This window comes from Callionymus lyra, chromosome 3, assembly GCF_982586985.1.
Source record: "Callionymus lyra chromosome 3, fCalLyr1.hap1.1, whole genome shotgun sequence".
NCBI classification, from domain to species: Eukaryota; Metazoa; Chordata; class Actinopteri; order Syngnathiformes; family Callionymidae; genus Callionymus; species Callionymus lyra.
The window spans coordinates 20,835,978-20,860,955 of record NC_141820.1 but is presented as its reverse complement, the minus strand read 5'-3'; the positions used below and the strand labels follow the sequence as shown (position 1 = coordinate 20,860,955).

General features: G+C 37.8%; 2 protein-coding genes across 4 annotated transcripts in view; both read right to left on the bottom strand.

The window, feature by feature from the left end:
* Positions 1-274: 274 nt before the first annotated feature.
* LOC148083789 (CCR4-NOT transcription complex subunit 2-like) lies at positions 275-10,489 on the bottom strand. Of its 3 annotated transcripts, none has more exons than XM_087786959.1 (15): positions 10,370-10,489; positions 8,157-8,288; positions 7,926-8,016; positions 7,657-7,804; positions 7,263-7,457; positions 6,044-6,123; positions 5,826-5,963; positions 3,882-4,012; positions 3,680-3,803; positions 3,447-3,603; positions 3,265-3,326; positions 3,143-3,192; positions 2,958-3,058; positions 2,063-2,207; positions 275-1,981 (listed from the first exon to the last, which is right to left on the bottom strand). In XM_087786959.1, the coding sequence occupies exons 2-15, from the start codon at positions 8,274-8,276 to the stop codon at positions 1,895-1,897; spliced, it is 1,629 nt and encodes a 542-aa protein (XP_087643085.1). In that variant the 5' UTR covers positions 8,277-8,288; positions 10,370-10,489; the 3' UTR covers positions 275-1,894. The 3 variants fall into 3 exon arrangements, with proteins under 3 accessions (XP_087643085.1, XP_087643086.1, XP_087643087.1); XM_087786960.1 differs by having other exon boundaries at positions 5,838-5,963; XM_087786961.1 differs by having other exon boundaries at positions 5,838-5,963; positions 7,926-7,998.
* A 3,447-nt stretch (positions 10,490-13,936) lies between these two features.
* LOC148083788 (potassium voltage-gated channel subfamily A member 5) overlaps positions 13,937-24,978 on the bottom strand; it is a 32,524-nt gene continuing 21,482 nt past the window's right edge. Inside the window, exon 2 of the mRNA XM_087786951.1 lies at positions 13,937-14,163. The gene's annotated coding sequence lies outside the window, so the exon portion shown is untranslated. The remainder of the gene's footprint in view (positions 14,164-24,978) is intronic.

The following is a 24,978-nucleotide window of genomic DNA, read 5'->3' as shown; positions in this document are numbered from 1 at the left end:
ACGTTTCTAGGCCGACTCCGCCATCTTGTGGAAAAACGCGGGAAACACAGTTGTCGCTCTCGGCGAACTTTCTGAACTGGAAAGTTCACCAACAAAAAAAGACAACGACAAATAACATTTCTACTGTCGCCACAAAATTATTTTAAACATAAGTTACCTTTTCGCCAACTCTTCGTCGCTGTAAAGATGACTGTTGCGAACTCTCCACAACAATGTCTTCACCCTATACAACGAGAAACATCTCCCACCACCCAAAAAAAGAGAAGATTCCTCCTTCAGTTTCATTACCAGAATATTTATTTCATTATTTTTCCTAATAAAACACTAGCTGCCATATTTCATAAAACAGCCGACGGCCAAGTGCCACAGTCCTCATCCAATCACAATCTTCTCCGAAGGTCACATGGTTCGGGAGGAGAGGTCTTGACGTTGCCGCCCATGTGAACCTGTCAGTGAGGATGGAGTCGCGGTTGTTCCCTGTAAAACATCTGGATAGATGGACAAGTCTTGTATTGCTGGCAGCCAAAGTGTTTCCAGATTCGTGTTTGTATCTCAAGACTCGTTTGGTCCGACTGTCGCCAGGCAGAATAGACACCGCAGGTAAAGAATGACGATGAAACGGGTGGCAGTAGACAAAGGCTTGCAGGATCCTTTGAACTCCCATTCAATTGGAATTAAACAAGAAAAGGAATGAGAAATTTAAATTAAACGTATAGTGAATCTATTTAAAGTGATTCACACAGACATTCGTTAAATGGGGGACTTGATACAGAAATGGATTATTTAGTGTTTAAAAAGAAAAAAACCTTCACATTTCCATTTAAGATGCTGCAGATCAAATGAAAGCACTTGTCTGTTGCCACGTGGAAGAAGATGGAATGAATCAAAGCAGACGTGAAAATAACACATATAGTCATGCATGGGAGCTTGACAGTGTGGGAATGAAAAGGGGGGAACTCTCGATTTAAATGTGTGGAATGTCTTGAGTTGTTTAAAAATCTTGTGTTGCTCAAAAACCACCTAGTGGATCAGAGGCAGGTTTACAACTGAAATGTTGTGACACAAGGAGGATATTTTGGAAAGGAACTGGTTGTGGCACCAAATCCTAAATAGGCCCTCAAAGAGATTAAACTGTTGGGTCAAGCCTACACTAAAGGTGCCAAGAAGGCCATCAGTGTGGACTTACAACAGGGACATTTACGTTACGATCGTAATTCAAGCTTGATACTAGATTTAAGGGAGTAAAAATAGCAGTTGTCGTCGTCTATAAATTATAATTTTATAAAATTGGATTTTAAACATATCTGGTTAAAATCCAGATGTTCTGAAGTACAAGCTGGAACCGCTGTGGAGCCTAAAGACCAAATAAAAATCTTCAAACAAATCCAAAACGTTTTCCTCTTTTATTAAGAAATAGTGCTACAATGTACATTGCATTTCTTCTGTCTGCTGATGTAAGAGCTTCTGATTTGTGGGTCAAAAACGAAGAAAACTGAAACACTTATCCACCCTGATCAGTGATTGAAGTCTGGTCTTAAATGTTTTAAAATCTGGTTGTAAAAGCTGCTCGAGACAAAAATAGCCGATTCTGAAGACTGAGTAAAAACGTGAATCACATGATCAGATGGACAGTTATTTACAGTGCTTGTGTGCCTGAGCTCCATTGAACAGACCAACCAAACATGGAGGGAAGATGGGAAATAAAGTTTAAAAACAAAATGAGGTAAAGAAGCTGAGAAGAAGTTAAAATGATAATGTCTATTCAGAGACGGCGGCGGGAGCCGACTTGAAGCCTCCCGTCCGGAGTCCTTATTGGCCAGATTGAGTGTGTGGAGGCGGAAAAACCTCGTGGAGAGATGACTGATGGCGGGCAGGTGGGAGGAGCAGCGGCCCATCAGAACGCCTGTTGGGCAGGATTGTAGTTGAAGGTGGAGGGAACGTGAGGTCGCTCTTCTAGTTTGTCATATTCCAGATGAAACTCCTGAGAAGATTAAACACGTGATGATGGATGAGTTCATGTTTAAATGTTTATTCATGAGCATCATTTAACAACAGCGCTCACCTTGGCCACTTTTCTCCAGTTGAGGCAGTCAAAGAAGTAGTAGGTCCCTCTCTCGTAGGCATTGGTCTTCAGTGTAGGCTCCATCCCGGGGGCCCGCGTGATCCAGACCCGCTCTTCTTTATGGTACCGCCAGTCCCTGTTGAAGCTGGATACAAACATATTCGTTATAGGAATTGTAAGAGATAATGATCAAAAGATTAGGGCATCATGTGGATTAAAATACTAATATACATATCAAAATAGGCAAATCATGCTTTTTTTAGAACCATTTCTTTGACGTTTTCCGCAACTGTGTTGACGATAACAGGTTATATTTTAGTATAAACATTTATTTTCTGTCGTTTCATAATGACATGGAAAACAATGCTGTGTCAGATAAATATCGCCTAAATCCGACCAGAGATTAGCTTTTAAAGCTTTCCCAGGAACTCATCATATCTTCACTCTAAAAAAAAATCCATCAAGTTTTGCAATTCTAAAACGGCACAAACAAAACACACTACACTGGTTGGTGGAAAAGTTTTGCTACTTACGACATTTGAATATGTGAATTAATGATCATCATGCTAGCAAGCATTATGCTTGTGAATACAGTCGCATACACTTGACTTCTTCTGTATAATAATATTGTTATTGGATAAAATCTGATTAAAGATCCCAATCCCAGTCAAAACCTACAATTCTACTCCACTCATTAGGATCAGTGCAGCAGTGTGTTGATGTTTGTTAATAGATGCAGAATTTACAAGTTCCGTTTCCAGATTTGGTTGCCAAATAAAAGCCATGAGCCGCAGATCCGAAGCATGTTTCCATCATTACTGTCAAAATACAGTCTTGATGAACCGTCTTTTTACTGTAGTGCTCAGCCCTGAAGAAAGTCTTAAAAAGTGCTCACAGTTCTACTGCAGCCAGCAGTTGTAGCAGGTCTCCTCCGTTCATGTAATAAAGGTAGAACAGCAGGTCTTCGCCATACCGCGATAACTTGATTGCTGCTAACTGGAAATACAAGAAAAGAGAGAGAGGATTGTTTGATGGGTCAACATATCATGTATACGTGTTATTTTAACAACCACGCCGTACCTTATCCCTTATGTGGATGTTGGTTAAATACTCCGAGGGGACGTGAAAGTCTGAGGATGAAGGAGGATTTTAGATCTTTTAAACTGACTTTCAAGAGGAAAAGTATTCTAATCATCTCTCACCTATGTCTTGCGGTCGACAAGGTGCCGACGCCCACGGAGACGCAAACTTAGGATAGAGATTTCTGGAGAGAACCATATGAAGAACATCATTCCAGTGAACCATCACAAACGTTTTATTCTAACATCAAGCTAGACAGGTTGACCAAGTTGAGAATAAAACGGAAGAACCGTGCGTGTCTTACTCGGGTGAGTTGAGGTTGAGGCCGAGTGTTGTGAGGTCAGACCCAAGTGCAAGATGGACCATGCCAGGATCAGTCTCAGCAGCCCGGATGAACGTCAGCAGCCCAATCATGCCAAACTGGTCCGTTACCATGCCAACAGGGATGTTTGTCACTCGTCCTGAAGAAAGCAGAGCAATCGTAATGTGATGGTTGTATAAGCAAAAGATCTGGGTGGATGTTCAGACTCGTCTTACCATCAGGAAGCACCTGAATCCCCTTCTTCTGCTGGTTGTTGTTACTTTGAGTGACAGAACTTTTGTCGCCTGGAAACTTTGGACCATCTGAGCTGGAACTGGACTTTCCTGAAGAGTTCAGATTCTATATACAGAGAACCACATCATTAAAGTTACTTTGGTGTCACACACCTGGGCGCAAAATGGAAAAATTGACTCGAACCGTTTTGCTGTCTTCACTAGTGCTGGTGGGGTCTTTCGTTTGGTAGTTTGGCCCAGGTAAAGCGGGGAAATCTTCATTATGGATGGAAAAGTCCTGCGACTGCTCACTGGACGGCTTGGTTACCATGCCAACTGGAGGTGAGGAAAAAGATACTTTATTCAGTAGGGCACAACAACCAAAGTGATTTTAATTATACTTCCTCTTCACGTCGTGGACCAATCTGTTAGCGATACTAACCGGTACTAAACCTCAATATGATAATGTACAACAGCTTATGAAAACCATCTATAGTTAACATTAAAGAGGATATTCTTTGTCAGTAAAAACATAAAAAAAACAAACATTGCAGACCTGAGAGATACAAACAGGTACATCTCCAAAAATTATAATATCATGAAAAAGTTTTTTTAAATATTTTTTGTCTCATTTCAGAATGTGAAACCCATATATTATATAGATTCATTATACATAAGAGTGAAACATTTCAAACATGTATTTCTTGAGTGTGGCTTATAGATAATGAAAACCCAAAACGCAGTGTCTCAAAAAATTAGAATATTACATAGGACCAATGAAAAAAAAGGATATTTTAAACAGAAATGTCAGGCTTCTGAAAAGTATGTTCATTTCCATGCACTCAATACTTGGTTGGGCCTCCTTTTTCATGAATTACTGCATCAATGCGGCGTCGCATGGAAGCGATCAGCGTGTGGCTCAGGTGTAATGGAAACCCAGGTTGCTTTGACAGCAGCCTTTAGGTCATCTGCATTGTTGGGTCTGTTGTAGGTAGGTAGGTAGAACTTTATTCATCCCTCAGGAGGTCTCTTTCGGGAAATTGTTTTTTTCTCAAATTATTATACAGCAATTTTTCATAAAAAAATAAAATAAGAACAAGAACAAAGAGAAATAAAGAGAAAGAACAAGAGGATACAATCTAAGTCTAAAGATAAAGAACATAGATCAAAGAAAAATAACAAAGGATACAAAGACTAACATAGAATAGAACACTATACTCTATACTCCACTCCTGCCCCCGAACTCAGAATTGTACAATTTAATAGCCCGAGGAATGAATGAGTCCTTGAGTCTATTTGTTTTGCACCTGGGAAGGAGCATTCGTGCTCTCATTCTGCTTCTCAATGCATCTCTCATCTTCCTCTTGACAATACCCCACATATTCTCTATGGAGTTCAGATCAGTTGAGTTTGCTGGTCAATCAAGCACAGTAACACCATGGTCATTGAACTAGCTTTTGGTACCTTTGGCAGTGTGGGCAGGAGGAATGGGACTTTGTAGCCCATGTCTAGGATTCTTCTGTGCGTAGTGGTTCTTGATGTGCTGACTCCAGCTTCAGTCCAATCCTTGTGAAGCCCCCAACAAATTCTTGAATGGATGTCGCTTGATAATCCTCTCAAGGCAGTGGTTATCCCTTTTGCTGGTGCACCTTTTCTTACCACAATTTTTCCTTCCACTCAACTGTCCATAAATATGCTTGGATACAGCGCTCTGTGAACAACCAGCTTCTTTAGCAATGACCTTTTGAGACTTTTTCTCCTTGTGGAGGGTGTCAATGATTGTCTTCTGGACATCTGTAAAGTCAGCAGTCTTCCCCATGATTGTGTAGCCATCTGACCCAGACTGAGAGACCATTTAAAGGCTTAGGATACCTTTGCTTACACCTTTTCTGAGACGCTGGGGCTTATAGATGATGAAAACGCAAAGTTCAGTTATCAAAATGGCAAGGAATACATGTTTAAAATGTTTCACTCTACGTATAATGAATCTATATAATATATGGGTTTCACATTCTGAAATGAGTAACAAAAAATATTGAACTTTTTCATGATATTCTCATTTTTTTTAGACATAAAATGCACAGTATACAACACAAGCAAACATTGTCATACATTTAAGATTTGAAAATGTAGTTTATGAAGCACTGACACAATCTCTCACCGTATGGCGCCCTTCCGGCCAATGGGTTGAGTAACGGTGTGGGGTTGGATCCTCCGTCCCTTCGACTCCTGTCTGCCAATGCTGGGAAATCAGACAGGTCTAGCCCCGTCACATTCTCGCTGCCGTCTGAACACAGGTGAAGGTTTATTTAGCACAATGATGGCTTTAAATGTATCAATTATCTTTGGGGTGGGAATGATGATTACCTGTGCCATTGAAGATGTTGTTGGAGAGAGAGTTGTTCATGTTGTAGCCTGGATTCCTGTTCACACCAAACCCCGACATACTGTTGCACACAGAGGTTATATGAGATGAGGGAAAGCACAAGTGAAACATACAAATATAAAAGTGAAACCTGCAATCTGACACTTAAAACAGGATTATAAATAAACACAAATCTCAGGTTTAACTTCATAATATTAGCTCTACAAACAACTTGTGAATGCGTCAGAATCACTCTTGCTTTTAGAGCAAAGGTTTTCACGAGAGACAAAAGCATGCTGTTCATTTCCAGACTGAAAACCTTTAACTGCGTCCTTGTAGTTGCGCAGTAGAAAAATGAGCATGGCTTTATGATGTCACACAGTGATAAAAAAATAAAAACATTTGGGGATTTTCTACAACAGAACATAGCCTCATACCAGAAATGAAAATACAGATCTAATAATTGGTAAAAAAAAAAAAAAAAGTAGCATCACAGAAAACTAAAAATTAAATAATTTCTCATTATTAATGTAATTATTAGGCGTTTCATTGATTAACAATACGTTTAAAACCACAGTCATAGAAAGTACCTCACACACAGACATGTTTGCACACCCCTTTACATTTCAACCAAAACACAAAATTTAACTCATCAGTGCACTTTTTTTTATGAATCATTGTATAGAATAGTGTTTTTTATTTGATGCAAGCTAAATTTGTGTTTTTCCTACATAGGTTTATATTTGCACATATTTCTTTAATTTATATTTTTATTTATTATCAAAACCCCATTAATTTTGAAGCAGGCAAGACTACCAACAATCTACTTGTTTGTGTTATTATAAACGCCTGCATATAGTTCTATTTTGCCCTAATAAAACAATGTTAAATGATCATGTTGCAAAATACTGCAACAATAATGATAAGTGTGATCATTTTGGACCATGACAGGACACTTTCTATCGTTACATCCTTATCTCTCGCGCCGGAAATTTTGTCACTGTGAATATTTACATGCAAATCTGTAACCACAAGCTTGTGATAGTTAAACGGTTCCTTGCTTAGAGAGCAACTCTTTTATCTGACACGGCTAATGAAAAGTAAAAAAAACAACCCTGCATAACAGGTGAAGGGGATGCAGAAAACATTAGGCAAAAGCAAGGAGGTCAAATGTTCTCAGGAAGATGACCTAATTGGCTTTTTTTATGAAGATGTGTATACCTGTTGATGGTGAATGGCTGTCGTGATTGCTGCTGCTTCGGCATGCCGATTATACTTGGCGACGACCGGCTCGGACTCCCCATACTACCACTCCTTCCAGACCTTTCTACTCCTATTCCGATAGGCTGACCCGTTGGACCCCCCACCTGCTGGCTGTGGTTCATTACACTCCTGCTGCTCATTGGTAAAATCCCCCTAGAAAAAAAGGACACATAGGTTAGTGATCTTATGACTTAGATTATTAATTATATTCAGCCTTTGCTAGATGACATGTAAATGCGATTTATTTATTTTTAATTATTAAAAATTGAACTGGAGTCATCCAACTATACTGGCTGTTTTGCTGCAATGATCAGCAACATAACGCTAAATGTTATTTCAGTCCATGTTGTACCTGCTTGGTGAAGGAGGCGTGTGCATTGTGCCAGTGTTGGGTGTGTTGGTGTGACTGGAGAGTTGGCTGGCAGACTGATTTAGCCCACTACGACTTAATTGAGGCGCCGTGCTGCTGTTGATGTTCCGCATAGGGAACCCCAACGCACCTGCAAAGAAAGGCAAAAGATAAAGCAATTTGTTTTTATTATGGATAAATAAACAGATGCAAATATTATTTCAGCTAGTCTACTGAAGGAATGTATGCCCGTTTGAGTGTCGTTGACTTACTCTGTGGGCCATATAAACTGGCCCCGAGTTGTGATAGTTGACCCGTCGAGGAAGCAGAGGTAGACGCCAGCATCTGAAAAGAAAAAACATCCTGCACATCAGTGCATTCAGGACATATTTATTTCAAAAAGAAATCTCATGGGACAAATTTCATTCAACATCTTGTTCAATGCAAACTTGTGATAAAAGTAAATATGAATATATCACACAATTTCATGTCAAAGCTCTTACATCTTTGTCAGCTCGATGCGAAGGGAACATGGACTGTTGGCTGTAGTATAGACTGGAGTCATCTGCATAATCGCTCTCTACCCCTCCCTCCATAAACTTCTTCCGGTTAGCACCAAACATGCCTCGTGTCACCTGCAAAAAAAAAATCCATGATAAACAAAATTGCATTATAGCCGTTTTTCCGAAGCAGATTTATCTTGACTTATTGAAGATATAAATTGTCTTCTATTGCAAGTCAATATTTTAGTGGCAAAAACAAGTCCTTTGTTCCGTTTGTATCATTATTGTATACATATACATTGTATAAATTATCCTTTACTAGTAGGTGAACTACGCCAAAAACTAATTGAACTGCTATAAACTTTGATTTTATTAATTTATTTACGGTCCAATCCAAGGGGTATAGTTATTTTATAGGTTTTATAAGTTATTTTTTGTTAAGATAACCTCAGTTCTATGTAAAAAAAATAAAAATTCCACAGAAAAAAAGAACAAGCTTCTATGATAATTCATGATTAAAGTTTAATTGTATGGCTCAACAATAACCAAATTTTAAAGGCATCAGATTTAACAAACGTCAAGAAAATTTGAATTGTGGACAAAGTAGTCGTTACACCCTTCATTTAACATCCACGTGCAGTGTATTTTATAAAATATACTGCAATACATCCTACTTATTGCTTTACTTTAGTGTTTGTAAAAAAAATGTTATGCTCAAATATTTTCAGATGAAGACATTTATATACAGTATGTATTTCCCTTTGTTCATTAATCAACTACAATAACTACCCTCAATGAAAGACTCAAGAAATGTACATATACACAGGGAAACTTAAGTTCAAAACAAAACCGAGGGCAATAAGGTTGAACTTAAATAGAAAGGGAAAAAAAAGACACATGGTATAAATGTTGCTTCTGTAGAAAATAAGCAGTTTTTCCAATAATACCCTGCAAATCTCTTAAAAAAACAACAACAAAACAATTGCATTTTAAAGTAATGCATGATAATTTCAAGATAAAATCATAGGGTTGATCCAATACTCTTAGAAAGTGCTTGAAACTTGTCTGGGCTACTGGAACTCTCACCAGCAGCAAGGCATCAATCTGACTTTTAACAGACGACTGCACAAAACCCCAGTCATCTACTTTCTTTGCGATCACTGGTATGTTTTTCAGCCACATATCTACATTCATGCATTAAAATTTGCATGTCTCAGCATCTTTATTGCATGATCTTGTTTATGTGTTTGACTAGCCCGTAAAACATGTTTTAAACAGTGTTCTGAGATTTGCTTCTTGATCTTCAGTGCATGGAGAAGAAAAGGTCAGACTTTGCATCTTCAATGAGTATTCCATATCGTTTCAAGAAGAGTTTGTAGGTGAGGAAGGTCTGTGGACCATTATTATATTGCAGTGTTTTGCCAACGTTGACTTAGCCCAGCAACACATAGCTCAGCTACAGAGAAACAGCGACAAATAGTGGAATTTTTCCTGCCAGATTGTCCCAATGAGAGCCCAGTTTTCACATGTTGGTCAGGTATCCCCTCAGTGTGCAGTAAATTTAAATCTATGACAAAACAACGAGCCAACTTGATGCAACGATACGAAAACTAATGGTCTGTGAGCCGCTACTTAAAGGTACAGCACTGTCGTAAAAAAAGGCTAACGTTAGCTTGGACGCTTCTGCAGTCATAGTACACCTGGGGCTTTTAAGTTGGGGAATTAAGTGGATTTAAATGTTTGCGCAAATGGAAACCGTGCGTCCTGCATGCATATTTCGCCACTGAATATTTATTTAGCATCTTAATGCACGGCAGAAATGCAACGCTACCTAAGCTACCATTAGCATTCGAGTTAGCATATGAGCTAACGCAGCCGCTACAAAGCTGCTGCATGTATGGCGGTAAGTGCATATAACTGCACAAAAAACACCGCTTAAATGGAACAATGGTCGGTCATAGAACGCGGCAAGAAACTCTACCACATAGCGTCTGTGTTTTTGTTGCCGACTCGGGGCCTGTAGCGAATGCTAGCAGCTCGAACAAAACAAAAAAGCAACAAAACAAGACGGTTGGCGAGTAAGTCGACATTCGACCGCTTCCGTGACCCGCTGGATGCAGAGACGGTTCCGCCGGTGCTGCCGGTGCCTCCGTGGGTGTCGGTGAACGACGGCTGTTGGATTAAAGAAATTAAAGGAATTGAAAAGAGCTCACCGCATCAATCCTTCTCCCCCGCTACGGTCCAAGATGGCCGACATGTCTCTGCCTGTCAGCGAGGATGCTGGGAAACTTCTCACCGCTGACCCTTCATCTCCATCTTCTCCACTTCCAACTTTTCCTCTGGACATCTGTCCCTCTTTCTTGGACTCTTGCTGTCAAGGTTATACATCAGTTCTTGAGCGGATCCACAACTAGCCGAACTAAACTGCAGTTTAGGGAGAACCGCTTTATCACAGGCCGCTTTTAGAACTCTGTATAATAGAAATATAATGATTTAAATTCTTGTTTTTGTGGTTGTTCACCCTTTTTATGTATTTGTGGCCCGTGCGAGGTCACTGTGGAACTGTAAAATGTATATTAATATTTAAAATCTAGCCGCCATTCTATCCAAATTCAAAATAAACTAATATCTATTTCAATGTTAAACCTTATGCTCATTGCTTAAGAACTTAAACTTCGCTTTTATAATTTAGATTCTCTCCCCTTTTTGTGCTAATAATAGTCCTATTAAAATGTTTAATTAAATCATAGTCTTTTAAAGTAATTATTCCTTTTTCTAAATTAACTAAAATATATACGTTTATTGTTCCTTTAAAATAAATACATACTTAAATATTCCACGTAAATTTTATTGAAAAGTTTGCGCATTTTGTTATTAATAGAGGGCCTTTTTCGTGTTGTTAAGTTTTCATTATACTTTTTAAAAAATGTTCATATAACCACAGTCCTGCTCCATGTATTTTGGTAAAATTTTACTCATAAATAAAACAATATATAAAAAAATAAAAAAATGTAAATCGATACACGTGTCTATATAGGACTGTCATCGCGTCTTGTAAATAAATCACCGAACAAAAAACTAAATATAAAAGTGTATTATTAAAATATAAACTCCATAAATAAGCAAGCGTTACCTGGTAATGTTTGGCTCCATCTCGTGGCGATGAAAGGGATAGCATGTGTTGTAAAAACGATTATGTGCGTGTATTTATGCTGATCTTTCTTCTAAAGTATCTTTGCGTCTCCCAAAAAAAACCGCTGTATAAATGTGACGTTTACTATTATTTTTTACTATACTATAAACAACAATAAACACTTCGACTTCGAGTTTGTTTTGTTTTTTATTTTATAACTCCTCTGCATATATTATGAACAATTTAACAAACAGGAAATATCTTATGTTCCTTTAAAAACACAATGTACCATGAACAGGGTGAGGTTTAACATGTGAAACACTTAAACCACTGAAACACAGAAGTTTTGGCTTTTTTTAGACCATTTTGGCAGCTTTGTTTTTAGGGAAAGGAGTCAGTAACGGAAGCTGTTTCACACTCACAGGCAGCAAAGTTGAACACAGACAAGGGCTGCATCGATCATAACCATGCAGTTAAAGAAAGTTAGACTTCATCTATCTTGATTTTTTTTTTTAAACTAAAGAAAAATGCTGCATTAACTGAAATATATTTGCACCACGAGCAACAGTTTGTGCCTTTTGAGGGCGATTGATGAAGTAAAAATGGATATAAGTTGAAGACACTTGGTTGCTGATGAGAGGAATACATCATTTAATCTTTTCCTTTACTATTCGATTATTAAAAGCAGAATGTTTGGGGGAAATGCTTTCAATTTAAAGTGATGTTTTTCAGCCGTAATCTTTGCTCTAAGCATCTGTTACTGCCACTTTTCCATGTGTACCTTCTTCATTCTCAAATCTAGACTCAATGTAATAATCAGGTTAAAAACACAAAGTTGATTCCCTGAAAGGCACAAACTGAACTCCTGATGCGTTCAAGTTCATGACGCCTTATAACTTAAATCTGAGGTATCTGGAGCAGTGGTGGCAGGATCTTCCGTCAGGGCTTTGAGGGACATAAGGCCAGACATCCAGACAGGTTAGCAGCTTCAGGATATACTCAACACGTTTCACGAAGGCAGGAAACTGGACAGAAACGGCACAGTCTGCACAGGAGACACTGTAAATTCTCATGTTTGAACAGAGATACTGTGTGATTCTCTTGTTTTTGTACCCTAATTGAACATGTGCAAATTAGCTTTCAAACTAAAAATCAGCTAAATTATTTGAAAAGCTAAGATCAAAATTATTATTTTTGGAAATTTTGATAACAAGACAAGATGATTAAACTGTGCTTTCTTTCTGTAGTTCCATCTTGGTACCAGAAAGTTTTTGAAGGATTATTGATCCACTGTTCACTATTGACTTTTAACTGTAAAGGCGATTTACAAATAACTAATACTTACTTAATTAATGTTCAATTACTTAACTTAGAATAATGATTTGTCTTCTTTCAGTACTTTGAAATGAGTCCATATTAAAGGCTCAATCTTTATAATTTAAAATAGTGATTGTGGCTCCCCCTAGTGTCGGAATAAACCCAGGGGTTTCAAACGCAATCGCACAAAACAAAACTTATCTTAAGTTGCGGGCGAATGAAAATGTCTACAACTCAAACTGTTCTGATGCAGCTAATGCTAATGTGAGCATAACCCACTGTAAAGTTTAGAGTTTACACTGTTTTTTTCTTCTTAAAACTTCTGCTTCTTATCTTTCATTGCACTTCTTTCCATCTGCATCATTGTTTCAGTTTTTTAAAGACGTTTTAAATCTTCACTATCTATATGATAACGTCTGGAGAGGGATAGCTTTAACACTCAATTATTCATGACTGGAAATATTAACTAGATTGAGGTGTTCTAGTTTTCCATCCACTTTAAAGTACTATTCTGTACTCTACTTAATTCAATCTTCACAGAATGATTTGATACATTTAAGCGGGAACCTTCTTGCTCATTAAATCTTTAAATAAAATCAAAATAATCTCTCACTATTTTTGTCATTTAAGTTGAGGATTTACAGTATTTCCATACAGCCGAACACACACACACATTCGTTCACACACAACTATTCATGCCACTTCTAGTATTCTTGATTGATATGTAGGAGGAAGTAGAAGAGCAGGCCACACGAAGGTTCAAGATAAATCAAACCCTTTGAGATTGAAGCCCGCGAACAAACAGTACAAACCAGAACAGCATTGACGAGCCGACACCCAGAACTGTTATTTCCAGCTCTGAAATCTGCGACCCTGAATGTTCAGTTCAGGACAGTGGAATGATCCGAGATCCTCTATGGCTTTGGCCCGGCTCAGGGCAGGAGGGAAAGTCAACACGGACCACATGCTTCATCCTCCTTATTTTTTTTTCATTTAAACCCCCCATTTGTTCTTCATTTTAGAAAAATATAAATCAGGAAAAAAAAAAAACGTCATTACAAAAATAAAACAAAAGTTCGTCAAAAGTCTACATCCACACGACAACTCCACATAAATATTGACTGATATTGCACAGCTAGGGATTTATTCCAATATGAAGTAAATCACTGACACGATTGTTGTAGAAAATAATAATCAGTTATCACAATAAAATGAGCAAAAGTTGCATTTCCTGACTAGGTCATTTAAATATATATATTTTTTAATGTTTTGAGTCCAAAGATCAGCAGCAGATCCCAGGCCCTCCTACATCAGGAAGATAAATCCTCTGAGTCCTGCTCGAAAGAAAGAAAGATAGAGAAGAAGAAAGAAAAACATAAATAGCAAAAAAAAAAAAGAACTTGACTGCTTCTGGTTATTTTGGTCGAAGGCACAGAGTTAAAAGGAAAAGAAAAGAAAAAAGGGCGGACGATGCTGCAGCAGTTGTGATTTCCAGTGGAAGGGAATTCCTGCGTGGGATCCTCTCTCCTGATAGTCGGAGGGCAGGGCGTCGACTCTCTGCAACACACAAGAGAAGCAACATGAAATGACATCGAATCTTACCCTGGACTATAGACAATAATCTCTTTGGATCGTTTTATTTTTATATTTTTGAACTTTATTGTTGATACTTAACATCTTATTTATTTTATAATAGCACATTCAATAATGTAACGTATAAGTTCATTCATTTATACACTCGATACTAAACAATGTATTACATTATTTAAAAAAGTATAATTGCTTGTATGAAAATCAGGATCCACACACTCGATAAAAAACAGCCTATTAAAAAGCATATATTTTAAAATACTAATTCAGATTCACACTCTTGATACTAGCTACGTATCAAAAAAAAAAGAAGTATGATTTCTTATAAAAAATATTCACGATTCACACACTTGATCCTAAACTATTTATTTAAAAAAAAATCATAAATTACGCAAAACACTGAATTAAAACGATAAAAAAAGTACAATTCTTCATGTAAAAAATCATAATTTATACTCTTAATACTAAACTACGTAATACAAAAAGTACAATTCTTTACATAGAAAGCATGGTTTTTACCCTTGATAATAAACTGTAAATAAATGTAAAATACATCTTTTTTTTAATACAAATCATGATTGTTTTCTATACCCTTGAGTCATCTATAATACAAATTGAAAAAAGTATTTATATTAATCAATTAATGATTCACACCCTTGATACCAAACCATATTAAAAAAATAATGATATTTGATAATTCATCATATTAAAATTAGGATTCACACCTTTCATATTTAATGATAGTAAAGAAAAATAGTTTAATTTCTTATACAAAAGTGATGATTTATACCTCCTCACAGACACACACACACACACACACACATCAAACCATACATTGACCTTCATCATTCCATGTAAATGCAGATTATTATCTATAAGCCTGCATCTTTAAAAGAGAGACCTTAAAAAGTAACTCATGAAATCCTCAAACATGATCAAGACTCTTATGCAGACCTCCAGGTCTACATGCTGCTCATCTCATTCTCCTAAATCTGCATCAAGATCCTTTAACGTGTACTTGAAGCCATCAAGGCAATAAAAAGATGTATAATCCAGACAAGTCATGAATCATGTACGTGAGAAAAGTCTGGGCTTCTAAACCTCTGGTTCTCACGCTCGACGTCGAATATCCTTTATCATCTCTTAAGGGATGAACCGGGACAACGGACGGATGGATATATAAAACTCATTTAAAGGGTCTGAACATTCTGTTTCTGCACGGTGGTCCACAGATCAGGGTCTCCATGTGCCCATGGCCCTCCAACCCCCCACTTTTCTTCAGCTTCCTCGAAGTTAATCCTGCGTGCAGCGGCAGATGGTGCGGGAGTGTCCACGGCTGTGCTCCTGTAGTTATGAATGATTGCATGGTCTTAGGAATTAAGTTGGATCAGCATAATCCACGGCAGCATATGCAGAGCCACCAAATCCAGCGTGCAGGAGAACTTTACTCCTTCACTCTCACTTGACAGGAGCTCTCCAAGAAGACCCGGCGGAGTTAGCGTCCGCATCATGGTCACTGATCTCATCGGTGCCCTCAGATTACAGACAAACACATTCATGTATAATAATATGGGTTGAGCTATTGAAGATTCAATATTTATCGTGTAGATATCTCAGGGGAGTCGTTCCTTTTCTCAATAAAACATCTGAAGATTTCCTCCTAACAATTATATTCTATAATGTCTTCTCTGTTTCTCTCTCGGAAATCTAGTTCTGTATATAATTATTATCAAAACTAAAGACAAGAGATAAAAAGACCAATTCTGAAAAACATTGTTGGTAATTTATGATTTTTATGGAAGACTATAAATGTATGAAGGAAAATAACTAAAGAACGTACTGAGACAGTGTATGCCTGCACTCAGCAGAGAATTCTGACCTGATCTAGTAGAAGAACTCACATTTCCCGGGTCCTTAAAACTCTTCACTGGCTGCCAGTTTCTTTCAGGATCAATTTTAAAATTCTTGTTCTTACTTTCAGATCTATTCATGGTCAGACCTTACATCCGTGATCTGATCCAGCCTTACACCCCAGCTCGGGCTCTGAGGTCTGTGGATCAAAATCTGCTGATGGTTCCTGAACACGCTTCCGGACCAGAATTTTTTTGTTTGAGCCTCTCATGGATTGACCAAAAGTGCAATTACTTTGGCGGGAGTAAATAACGAACAAAAAAAAAGGCAGCAAAAGGGTTTACTCTAGGTACTCCAACCTTCCTCCCACAGTCCAATAATAAACAGAGTTCCTGATGTGTATACAACCAGTACTGGTGGCCATCTGCTTAGTGGGTTTGACAATTTAAAAATGAATAAAACAAGATCTTTTAAACATTTTTTTTTAAAGTTAACAAGGTCTTAACGTCCATCATTTCTAATCTGTTTCTTATGTAAACTACAAACGTAGAATTTCCCAAAGGTTGGTCACTGCTTTGTCATAAAACATTTATAAAAATGTTCTTTCCTTCTAAACTATCTTCTGAGGTGGAAACCTTTGAGACGCTCAGACGCCTATTGTGGAAAATTCCAAAAACTAGATCACCTGGTCCATCTTCAAACATGTCTTTACTGTGTATTTCCCATGAGGGAAAGTCCTCCACTTGAACCTTCATCATCATCCCAAGTCACTCGTCTTTGTTTACTCGTTCATTTGTTCGTGTCAGCACGTTCACAACAGTCAATGACTTGAGGGCACAACAGTTTGGAACTGGGGGTATGTTGCACTCAATAAAGCAAGAGACCCTAGTTTACTGTGAACTATTGATGGGTCAAACAATGGTGCTATAAAGTCTCCTTTGAAGGGAACTAGGAGTCTTAACCAACATATTGTCCTCCTTCATTGCCGGAAGGCTCGTCTCTGCTAACTCAAACAGTCTGTTGAACAACAAACACTGGTGTCTAGTTTGACACATTTGCAAAAATGTATTTTCAAATAAATTGATGATCCACAAATATATTTGATAATGGTGACACCGTCACCGTAAGGGTGTGAGTCTGATTGTGCCAACAGACGGCTAGTATTTCCAAACTGTCCCCTCATTTGTGTTTTGTTTGTCCATTTAAAAGAACCCACAGGAGCATTTAAACACAACCGTCTTCTTGTTCAACATTTTTTCAGCAGGTAGAATCAGTAACACTAAATGTTTTTCATTGTCTATCTACAGCATCCTTATCGATGACTATAAAAATTGTACTGTAAATGTTGATGTATGGGATATATATATATATATACATCAACATTTACAGAACAATTTTTATAGTATATATATATATATGTATATATATATATATATAATATAAATCAACATTAAATTCCAATGGATTGTTTTTCCATAATTAACACTGGTCAACTAATAAAGATTCTTTAGTTTTTGAGTAGAGAAAGCTGTCAAAAAACAGCTCTTAGGATCACCAACTATGTTGAAAAAAATAATAATAAATGAAAAAGAGTTGAAAGTTTCGGCTATATCCAGATACAAAGGTCACAAACTGTATACATTAAATACATTTCAAAAAGTAAAAACGAAAAGACGCATCTACTGGAGGAACCAGAGCAAGGACAATAAGGGATCAAAATTAATTGAAAAACATGGTGTGTTTATTGTTAAAATATGTAACTGAAAATGATTATTTTCAACCTGATTGTTGAAAACGATTTCAATAAATTTAAACAGATGTAAATAAACAAATAAACTAAACAGCAAATTGAAATTGATAAAAGATTCAGATATAAGTCATGTATTAATGTTGCATAACTTCAATCTATTAACATGTTTTTGAAGATATCATTCAATTTACAAGTTAAAAGTATGTATTCCTGCAGTTTCATTATCTAATGACTTAGTTTTAAAAAAAATCCGCCAGGTGGTGCTGCAGCCTCTCTCCGCGTGGACCTCATGGTTTGTTTGTTTGTGTTGTATTTCTCGCGGACAAGCTTTATTTACCTTTCACAAAATCGGCTGTCCTGGAAAAGGTTTCTCGCGCCAAGGGATTCCCAGGAGATTACTTTTCATTCAGAGCGTCGTGTCGGGATTACCTCAATTCGGAGGAAAATTCACTAGAAAGTTGACAGCAGCTTTGGACACAACCTTCCACACACACACACAGAGTGACCTCTCACATTAGGATGTGAACTTTGATTTACTGAGGCAGTTTCCCGCCAGCAGTCTTATTTGGTCTTAAACTCTTGGCCCCACGAACGTGTCGTGCGATGTGAGCGAAGCAGATTAAACGTGGAGAGCTGTGGATTCATGTGCTGATTCACTGGAGTAAAGATGAAGACATGCATGTCCGTCTTAAACGTGTGTGTGAAGGGTGTGTGTGAGAGAGTGTGTGTGCTCGTGCTGGAGTCGATGATTCAGTGCTCGGGTGGTGAAACATCACGCTAGCCTGCAGGGCTCGGTTCCACTGTGGGAAGCGATGTCGTTGTGTATATATATAAATATACATGACTCTGTCTCTGTGGCTTAGAAAGCAGAGCGCCAGCTCCATAATCCAGGTTTTTGTCGTTTTGTCTTGGAGGAATTTCTGCTTAGGTGACCTGCAAACGTCTCCGTGTTGATGCCTCAACAAACACAAGCTTTTTTTAAGATGGCAAAAACACATTTTATACACAGTGGTCCTGAAGCGCAAATGTAAAATAGGGACTAAAAATGCTGCCACGAAATCAAAATCATAATAAAGAAAAAGCGTTTTAAATCGACAAAACTGAAACGACCGTAACAAAAGACTTATCAATGGAGGTACATCGTGTTCATGTTTGTTAATGTTGTTTTGTTAACTTTTTCATTTTGATTTTGATCATTCAGGGCCACCATACTATTGCTAAAATTCTACAAGTTTTAGAACTTGTCTCACACAATTTAAGGTTCGTCATTACAGTTGGAAATGTATATTATATATGTATATATGTATATTATAAATAAATATATAATAGAATTTGGTGTGAAATAATTAAAGACCATTTGAAAAGGTATTCTAGTTGAGCCTCTCATGGATTTAATTTCTTTAAAATAAAATTAAAAAACTCTAGAAAATACCTTTTCTCCTATTAAGATGATTTATTTCTGTCTTTTTAGTTCATCCCTCTTTTGTGTCATGAAACCTCTTCCAATAAAAATATAAAAACCGAAAAACTATTAAATTAAATGGTTAAAATAAAAGTGTACGAATATGCTCATTGTTCTTAAAGCCTTTATTTTCCGTGAACTGAATCTAGTGAATCTTAACTCTTGTCAACCTGACTAGTTTGATAACCAGTTACTAGTGATGGTCGGATGAAGCTTCATGAAGCAGTGTCATTATGGTCAGATTCCACTAGATGGCGGTCTCTGCACTATTTTCCTTTGTTTTCAAACAACTGTTCTAATAAAACATAATTTTTTAACTGATGGCGCCACCTACTGACCTCTAAACAACAGGACACTGCTTCATGAAGCATCATCAGCACATCACTACAAGTTACACAACAAACTGCTTCCTTTCAATAAGTTGGAGATGGTGATTTTATTAATTTCCATCGTGGTATTGAAAGTTCTTTTAGAAGATTCTAAGTAGAGAAACCAGGAAGTTGTCAAGAGCCTTTATCTCATGTTATCAATACATGCACATGCAGGCTGTGGCTGCCAGGTTAATGAGTTAGTTAGTTTGTTTTCATGCAAGTTCAAACTTTTAATTCAGAATTGTTTCAAAGTTTCCCATCAGCAGATGCATCAGTAGTGGTTCTCACAACTACAGTGGTCTCAGGAGGACAAAAGGCAAATGTCACAACACCTATATGAGATAAAATGTTAAAGAAATTGGATTATGAGAAATACAATGTGTTCGTCAAAACAGGAACTAAATTGGGATTCAGACAGAGGAGGAAATGGAAAAAGAACAAGGGGTTGCTGGTTCTATTACTGCTCCAGACATGTTTGGATATTGCTGCTGGTAGTTCAGGTGGTGAAGTGTCGCAGCTTAATTGTTGTTGTAAAAGTTACAATGTTATATAAATTAGAGACATTTAGCTTCTATAAATAATCCAGCATTGAGGAATGAAAAGCTAGTTAAATTATCATAATACACAATTGTATAACTGAAACAATTTGTGATAATGCATTGATCAATTAGCAAACACATCCGTGAATTGTATTTATTTATATTCTAGAGCTAATCCAAACTTTCATTCGACTTCAGGAAAATATATTTTTTAACAACAAATAACAACAAATAAAACAAATAAATTACCGTCAGTAAGTAAGTAAGTAGCCCAGATGTTGCTGTTAAGCAAGCTAGCTAGCGCAATACTTTTGTTGACTGTTGTGAGGATATGTTTGGTCATTTCTTGAATGAAATATTTGACAATCTTTTATGAAAATAATAAGAATTTTTGCTATTTTAAAACCATGTTGTCAAGAGAAAGTTTATAACCTGAGCTCATTATATAAAAATATTTATGAGGGTTTTTCTCTTTAGGCAAGGAGTTGACATGTAATCAATTTATTCACGTATAAGTGAGGGTTTAATGAAGAAGTTGTATATTAGTGTAAACTTAGATAGTAGCACAGTTTATCTATTGAACAACAAATTACAGAATTATTTTATTTAAACATATAGAAAATGCAACTTTTTCAACCGCAAAATTGCTGTTGACTCAATAAAACTATCACATATGAAGTATTGTTTGGGTAAAATGACAAGACTCTGGCATCTGTTTGGATGTAAAAAAAAACTACTTAAAAAGACTTTTTAAAATCCAAAAATAGAAAGTCTCGGACTCGCTAGTCTCCCTTGGTCTGCCATCAAAAGTGTTTTCCACCAAAGACCCTCCGTGACCTTCGGCTACGAAGATAGCTAGCGGATCACTGAGCTGCTCGCCATTATGTACTTAATAACAGTCCAGCGCAAATCCAAGTCTGACATCCGTGGCAGGACTTAGCCTGAGTGTTTTTCCTTTTTTCTTTTTGCAACATAAACACAAACGCTGTTTAAAACGACACATGTGTGACACCAACAGAGACAAACACACACTGAACTCAAATCTCTTAAATCTGGTAGAGGGTGATTCCTGCAGCTGTTTTTTTACTTTAATGGAATCTCTCCATTTAAACAGGGAAAGCCGCAGATATAATAAATCCCTAAATATGAATATAATCAGTTGTGGTGGAACAAAATATCACTTAACATGAAGGGAAATAAACAGACTCGTGAATTATTACAGATTTGAGTTCTGCTATCAGTCGCACGCGCCTGTAATAGATAATTATATACATAATTTCAAATTACCTTGTAGCACAAGAAAAATACTAGTAATTAAATAACAAATCAATTAATGATTTTACAGTTATATATTTAAAGAAATATTACATTTATATAATGTAAAAACAACAAACATAAAAGATTTGAATTGGATGTCATCCAAGAAAAGATGGATCATTAAAAGTAAATAACTACTTATTTTTATTTTATATTTTATTTATTTATATTTTATTTTATTGGGATATGCGTAAGTATAAAAATAAAGCAACAAGTTAGTAATGAACAAAATGCAATTTTAAATGTAGTTCAAAAATATAAGTAAAATAAAAAACATAAAGGTAAAAATAAAATAAAAACAATATTTACCAACTGTAATTAGTTTCTAGAAATCTTAAGCTAATAATAATTTAAATAGTAAAACATAATCATAATTTAAAAGCAATATGAAACAATGAGAAATTACAGTAAAAGGTGTCAAAAGTTAAAAACACATATTAACATATAATTGGGGTGTCAAACTGGTCCAGAAAAGGGCCGAGACGGTGCAGGTTTTTGTTCCAACCAGTCAAGCACACATGAGTTAACGAATCAGGTGTCGGCTTAAACAAGCAACACCTGCTTGACAATCAATTGATTACTGTATCCAGACGCCTGATTGGTTAAACTATATGTGCTTGAATGGTTGGATCCAAAACCTGCACCGTCTCAACCCTTTTCTGGACCAGTTTGGCACCTTTCTAGTTGGACAAAATCTGCTTGGATCTGTAAAAACACATTTTTTTTAGTATTTTCTGACAAATAGTGTGATTGATTTGTAGCGTCTCAGACGTCTCAAAAAAGACCAAAAACCCTGAGAAAAAATGAGGTGTTTCCTCAGGTCAAGTCTGAAGAAAACACTTGTATCATCCCATGTTTGCAAAACATGGCTCCGTATTTCTCTCCCAATTTCTCTTCAGAGAACCGCCCACGACTCTAGAGGAGGAGAGTGAGCGGAGATGAAGTGCAGCGAGACGGTCGGATCATGTCTGTCTTTATCAACACACCGGTTACATCACTGAGCGCCCCCTGCTGCTCCCCGGGACACATCAGTCCAACACAACAATCAGTTTATGGATCTAATGACGGGAATCTATCATCTAAAAATACGGTTCAAATATGGTGCATTGCTCAAGTGCACTTTAGTACTTATGGTCCAGGCAGGACTACCAAGAATTCCGTGCTCGGTCCGAAGGTCTAATTTGAGAACGAATTTTCCAACCGAGAAAACACATGAAAGCACTAGAGGCAGAGATGGATGAACGTAATTACCTTTTCCATCATCAGTGTTCCCGAAGAGACGGACTGATCGATCTGGATCCGTCAGAATAGGATTGGATCCATTTTTTAACTTTAATAACAACCATCAGCTTGGTTTTGTTGAGTCACCATCAGAGTCCAGAACTTTACCTCTGATGGTGCTGCTGAAAATCAAAGTATTGACCAACTGTGTGCATTTATGGTCCTTTTAGCAGATCTGAAGAGGCTCATGGTCCTTATCAGGATCTATACTATTCAACCAGAGGATGTAAAATAATCAAAAATTTGTCAAATTTGAACACTATTAAGTGAAGTGTTGATGCATATTGATGCATATGCTCACTTTTGTGTTGAACTGGTGGACACTCATTCCTTTTCCAAAAAGGACTCTGGACCCCCCGCGGTCTGTATATATATCTTTACCTTGGATGTGTATCAAGTGGCAACACACCGGACCACCTAACACGACAACATGTTGAACACACATTGTTTTCTCGCTGCCTTTTGTCAGCTCTTAAAATTGTAAAAATGTGTAAAAATGACAATCGTCAAATGGTTTGAAGTCATCGTAGATCTAGTGATTATAAAAAAAAGTTTACTTTCAGAACATCTAAGTTCTGGTCGATTTAACGTCTATGATGCATGGATCTTCTCGTCGTCCTGAGAGGCAGGGGAGACGGGCCTCGCTCAAAGTTGTAGGGCAAGACCGGAACAGGATGTGGAACTCCAACAGATGCTTCGTCGTAAAGCACGTGATGGAAGCTTCAGATGGCTTGAAGCTCACCCGTGGTCCACGGGTCGCTGAATCTTGACGTTGTAATGAGCACATCACATTACAGTGGTTTACACTGAGTTTATCCTTCTCTCCTGTCCTTCTCTCCTGTCCTTCTCTTCTGTCCTTCTCTTCTGTCCTTCTCTTCTGTCCTTCTCTCCTGTCCTTCTCTTCTGTCCTCCTCTCCTGTCCTTCTCTCCTGTCCTTCTCTCCTGTCCTTCTCTTCTGACCTTCTCTCCTGTCCTTCTCTTCTGTCCTCCTCTCCTGTCCTTCTCTTCTGTCCTTCTCTTCTGTCCTTCTCTTCTGTCCTTCTCTCCTGTCCTTTTCTTCTGTCCTTCTCTCCTGTCCTTCTCTCCTGTCCTTCTCTCCTGTCCTTCTCTCCTGTCCTTCTCTTCTGTCCTTCTCTTCTGTCCTTCTCTTCTGTCCTTCTCTCCTGTCCTTCTCTTCTGTCCTTCTCTCCTGTCCTTCTATTCTGTCCTTCTCTCCTATCCTTCTCTCCTGTCCTTCTCTTCTGTCCTTCTCTTCTGTCCTTCTCTCATGTCCTTCTCTTCTGCCCTTCTCTTCTGTCCTTCTCTTCTGTCCTCCTCTCCTGTCCTTCTCTCCTGTCCTTCTCTTCTGTCCTTCTCTCCTGTCCTTCTCTTCTGTCCTTCTCTCCTGTCCTTCTCTTCTGTCCTTCTCTCCTGTCCTTCTTTCCTGTCCTTCTCTTCTGTCCTTCTCTCCTGTCCTTCTCTTCTGTCCTTCTCTCCTGTCCTTCTCTCCTGTCCTTCTCTCCTGTCCTTCTCTCCTGTCCTTCTCTTCTGTCCTTCTCTCATGTCCTTCTCTTCTGTCCTTCTCTTCTGTTCTTCTCTTCTGTCCTTCTCTCCTGTCCTTCTCTCCTGTCCTTCTCTTCTGCCCTTCTCTTCTGTCCTTCTCTTCTGTCCTCCTCTCCTGTCCTTCTCTCCTGTCCTTCTCTCCTGTCCTTCTCTTCTGTCCTTCTCTTCTGTCCTTCTCTTCTGTCCTTCTCTCCTGTCCTTCTCTTCTGTCCTTCTCTTCTGTCCTTCTCTCCTGTCCTTCTCTCCTGTCCTTCTCTTCTGCCCTTCTCTTCTGTCCTTCTCTTCTGTCCTCCTCTCCTGTCCTTCTCTCCTGTCCTTCTCTTCTGTCCTTCTCTCCTGTCCTTCTCTTCTGTCCTTCTCTTCTGTCCTTCTCTCCTGTCCTTCTCTTCTGTCCTTCTCTTCTGTCCTTCTCTCCTGTCCTTCTTTCCTGTCCTTCTCTTCTGTCCTTCTCTTCTGTCCTTCTCTCCTGTCCTTCTTTCCTGTCCTTCTCTTCTGTCCTTCTCTCCTGTCCTTCTCTTCTGTCCTTCTCTTCTGTCCTTCTCTCTCACTCATTGCAATTGTTCGAATACTTCATGTTTCATTCCCAACAACCCAAATTATTCTGTGATCATTCAATCTATTGGTTCTGTCTTGATTCTTTCCCAACAAACCAAGAACATTAAAACCTAA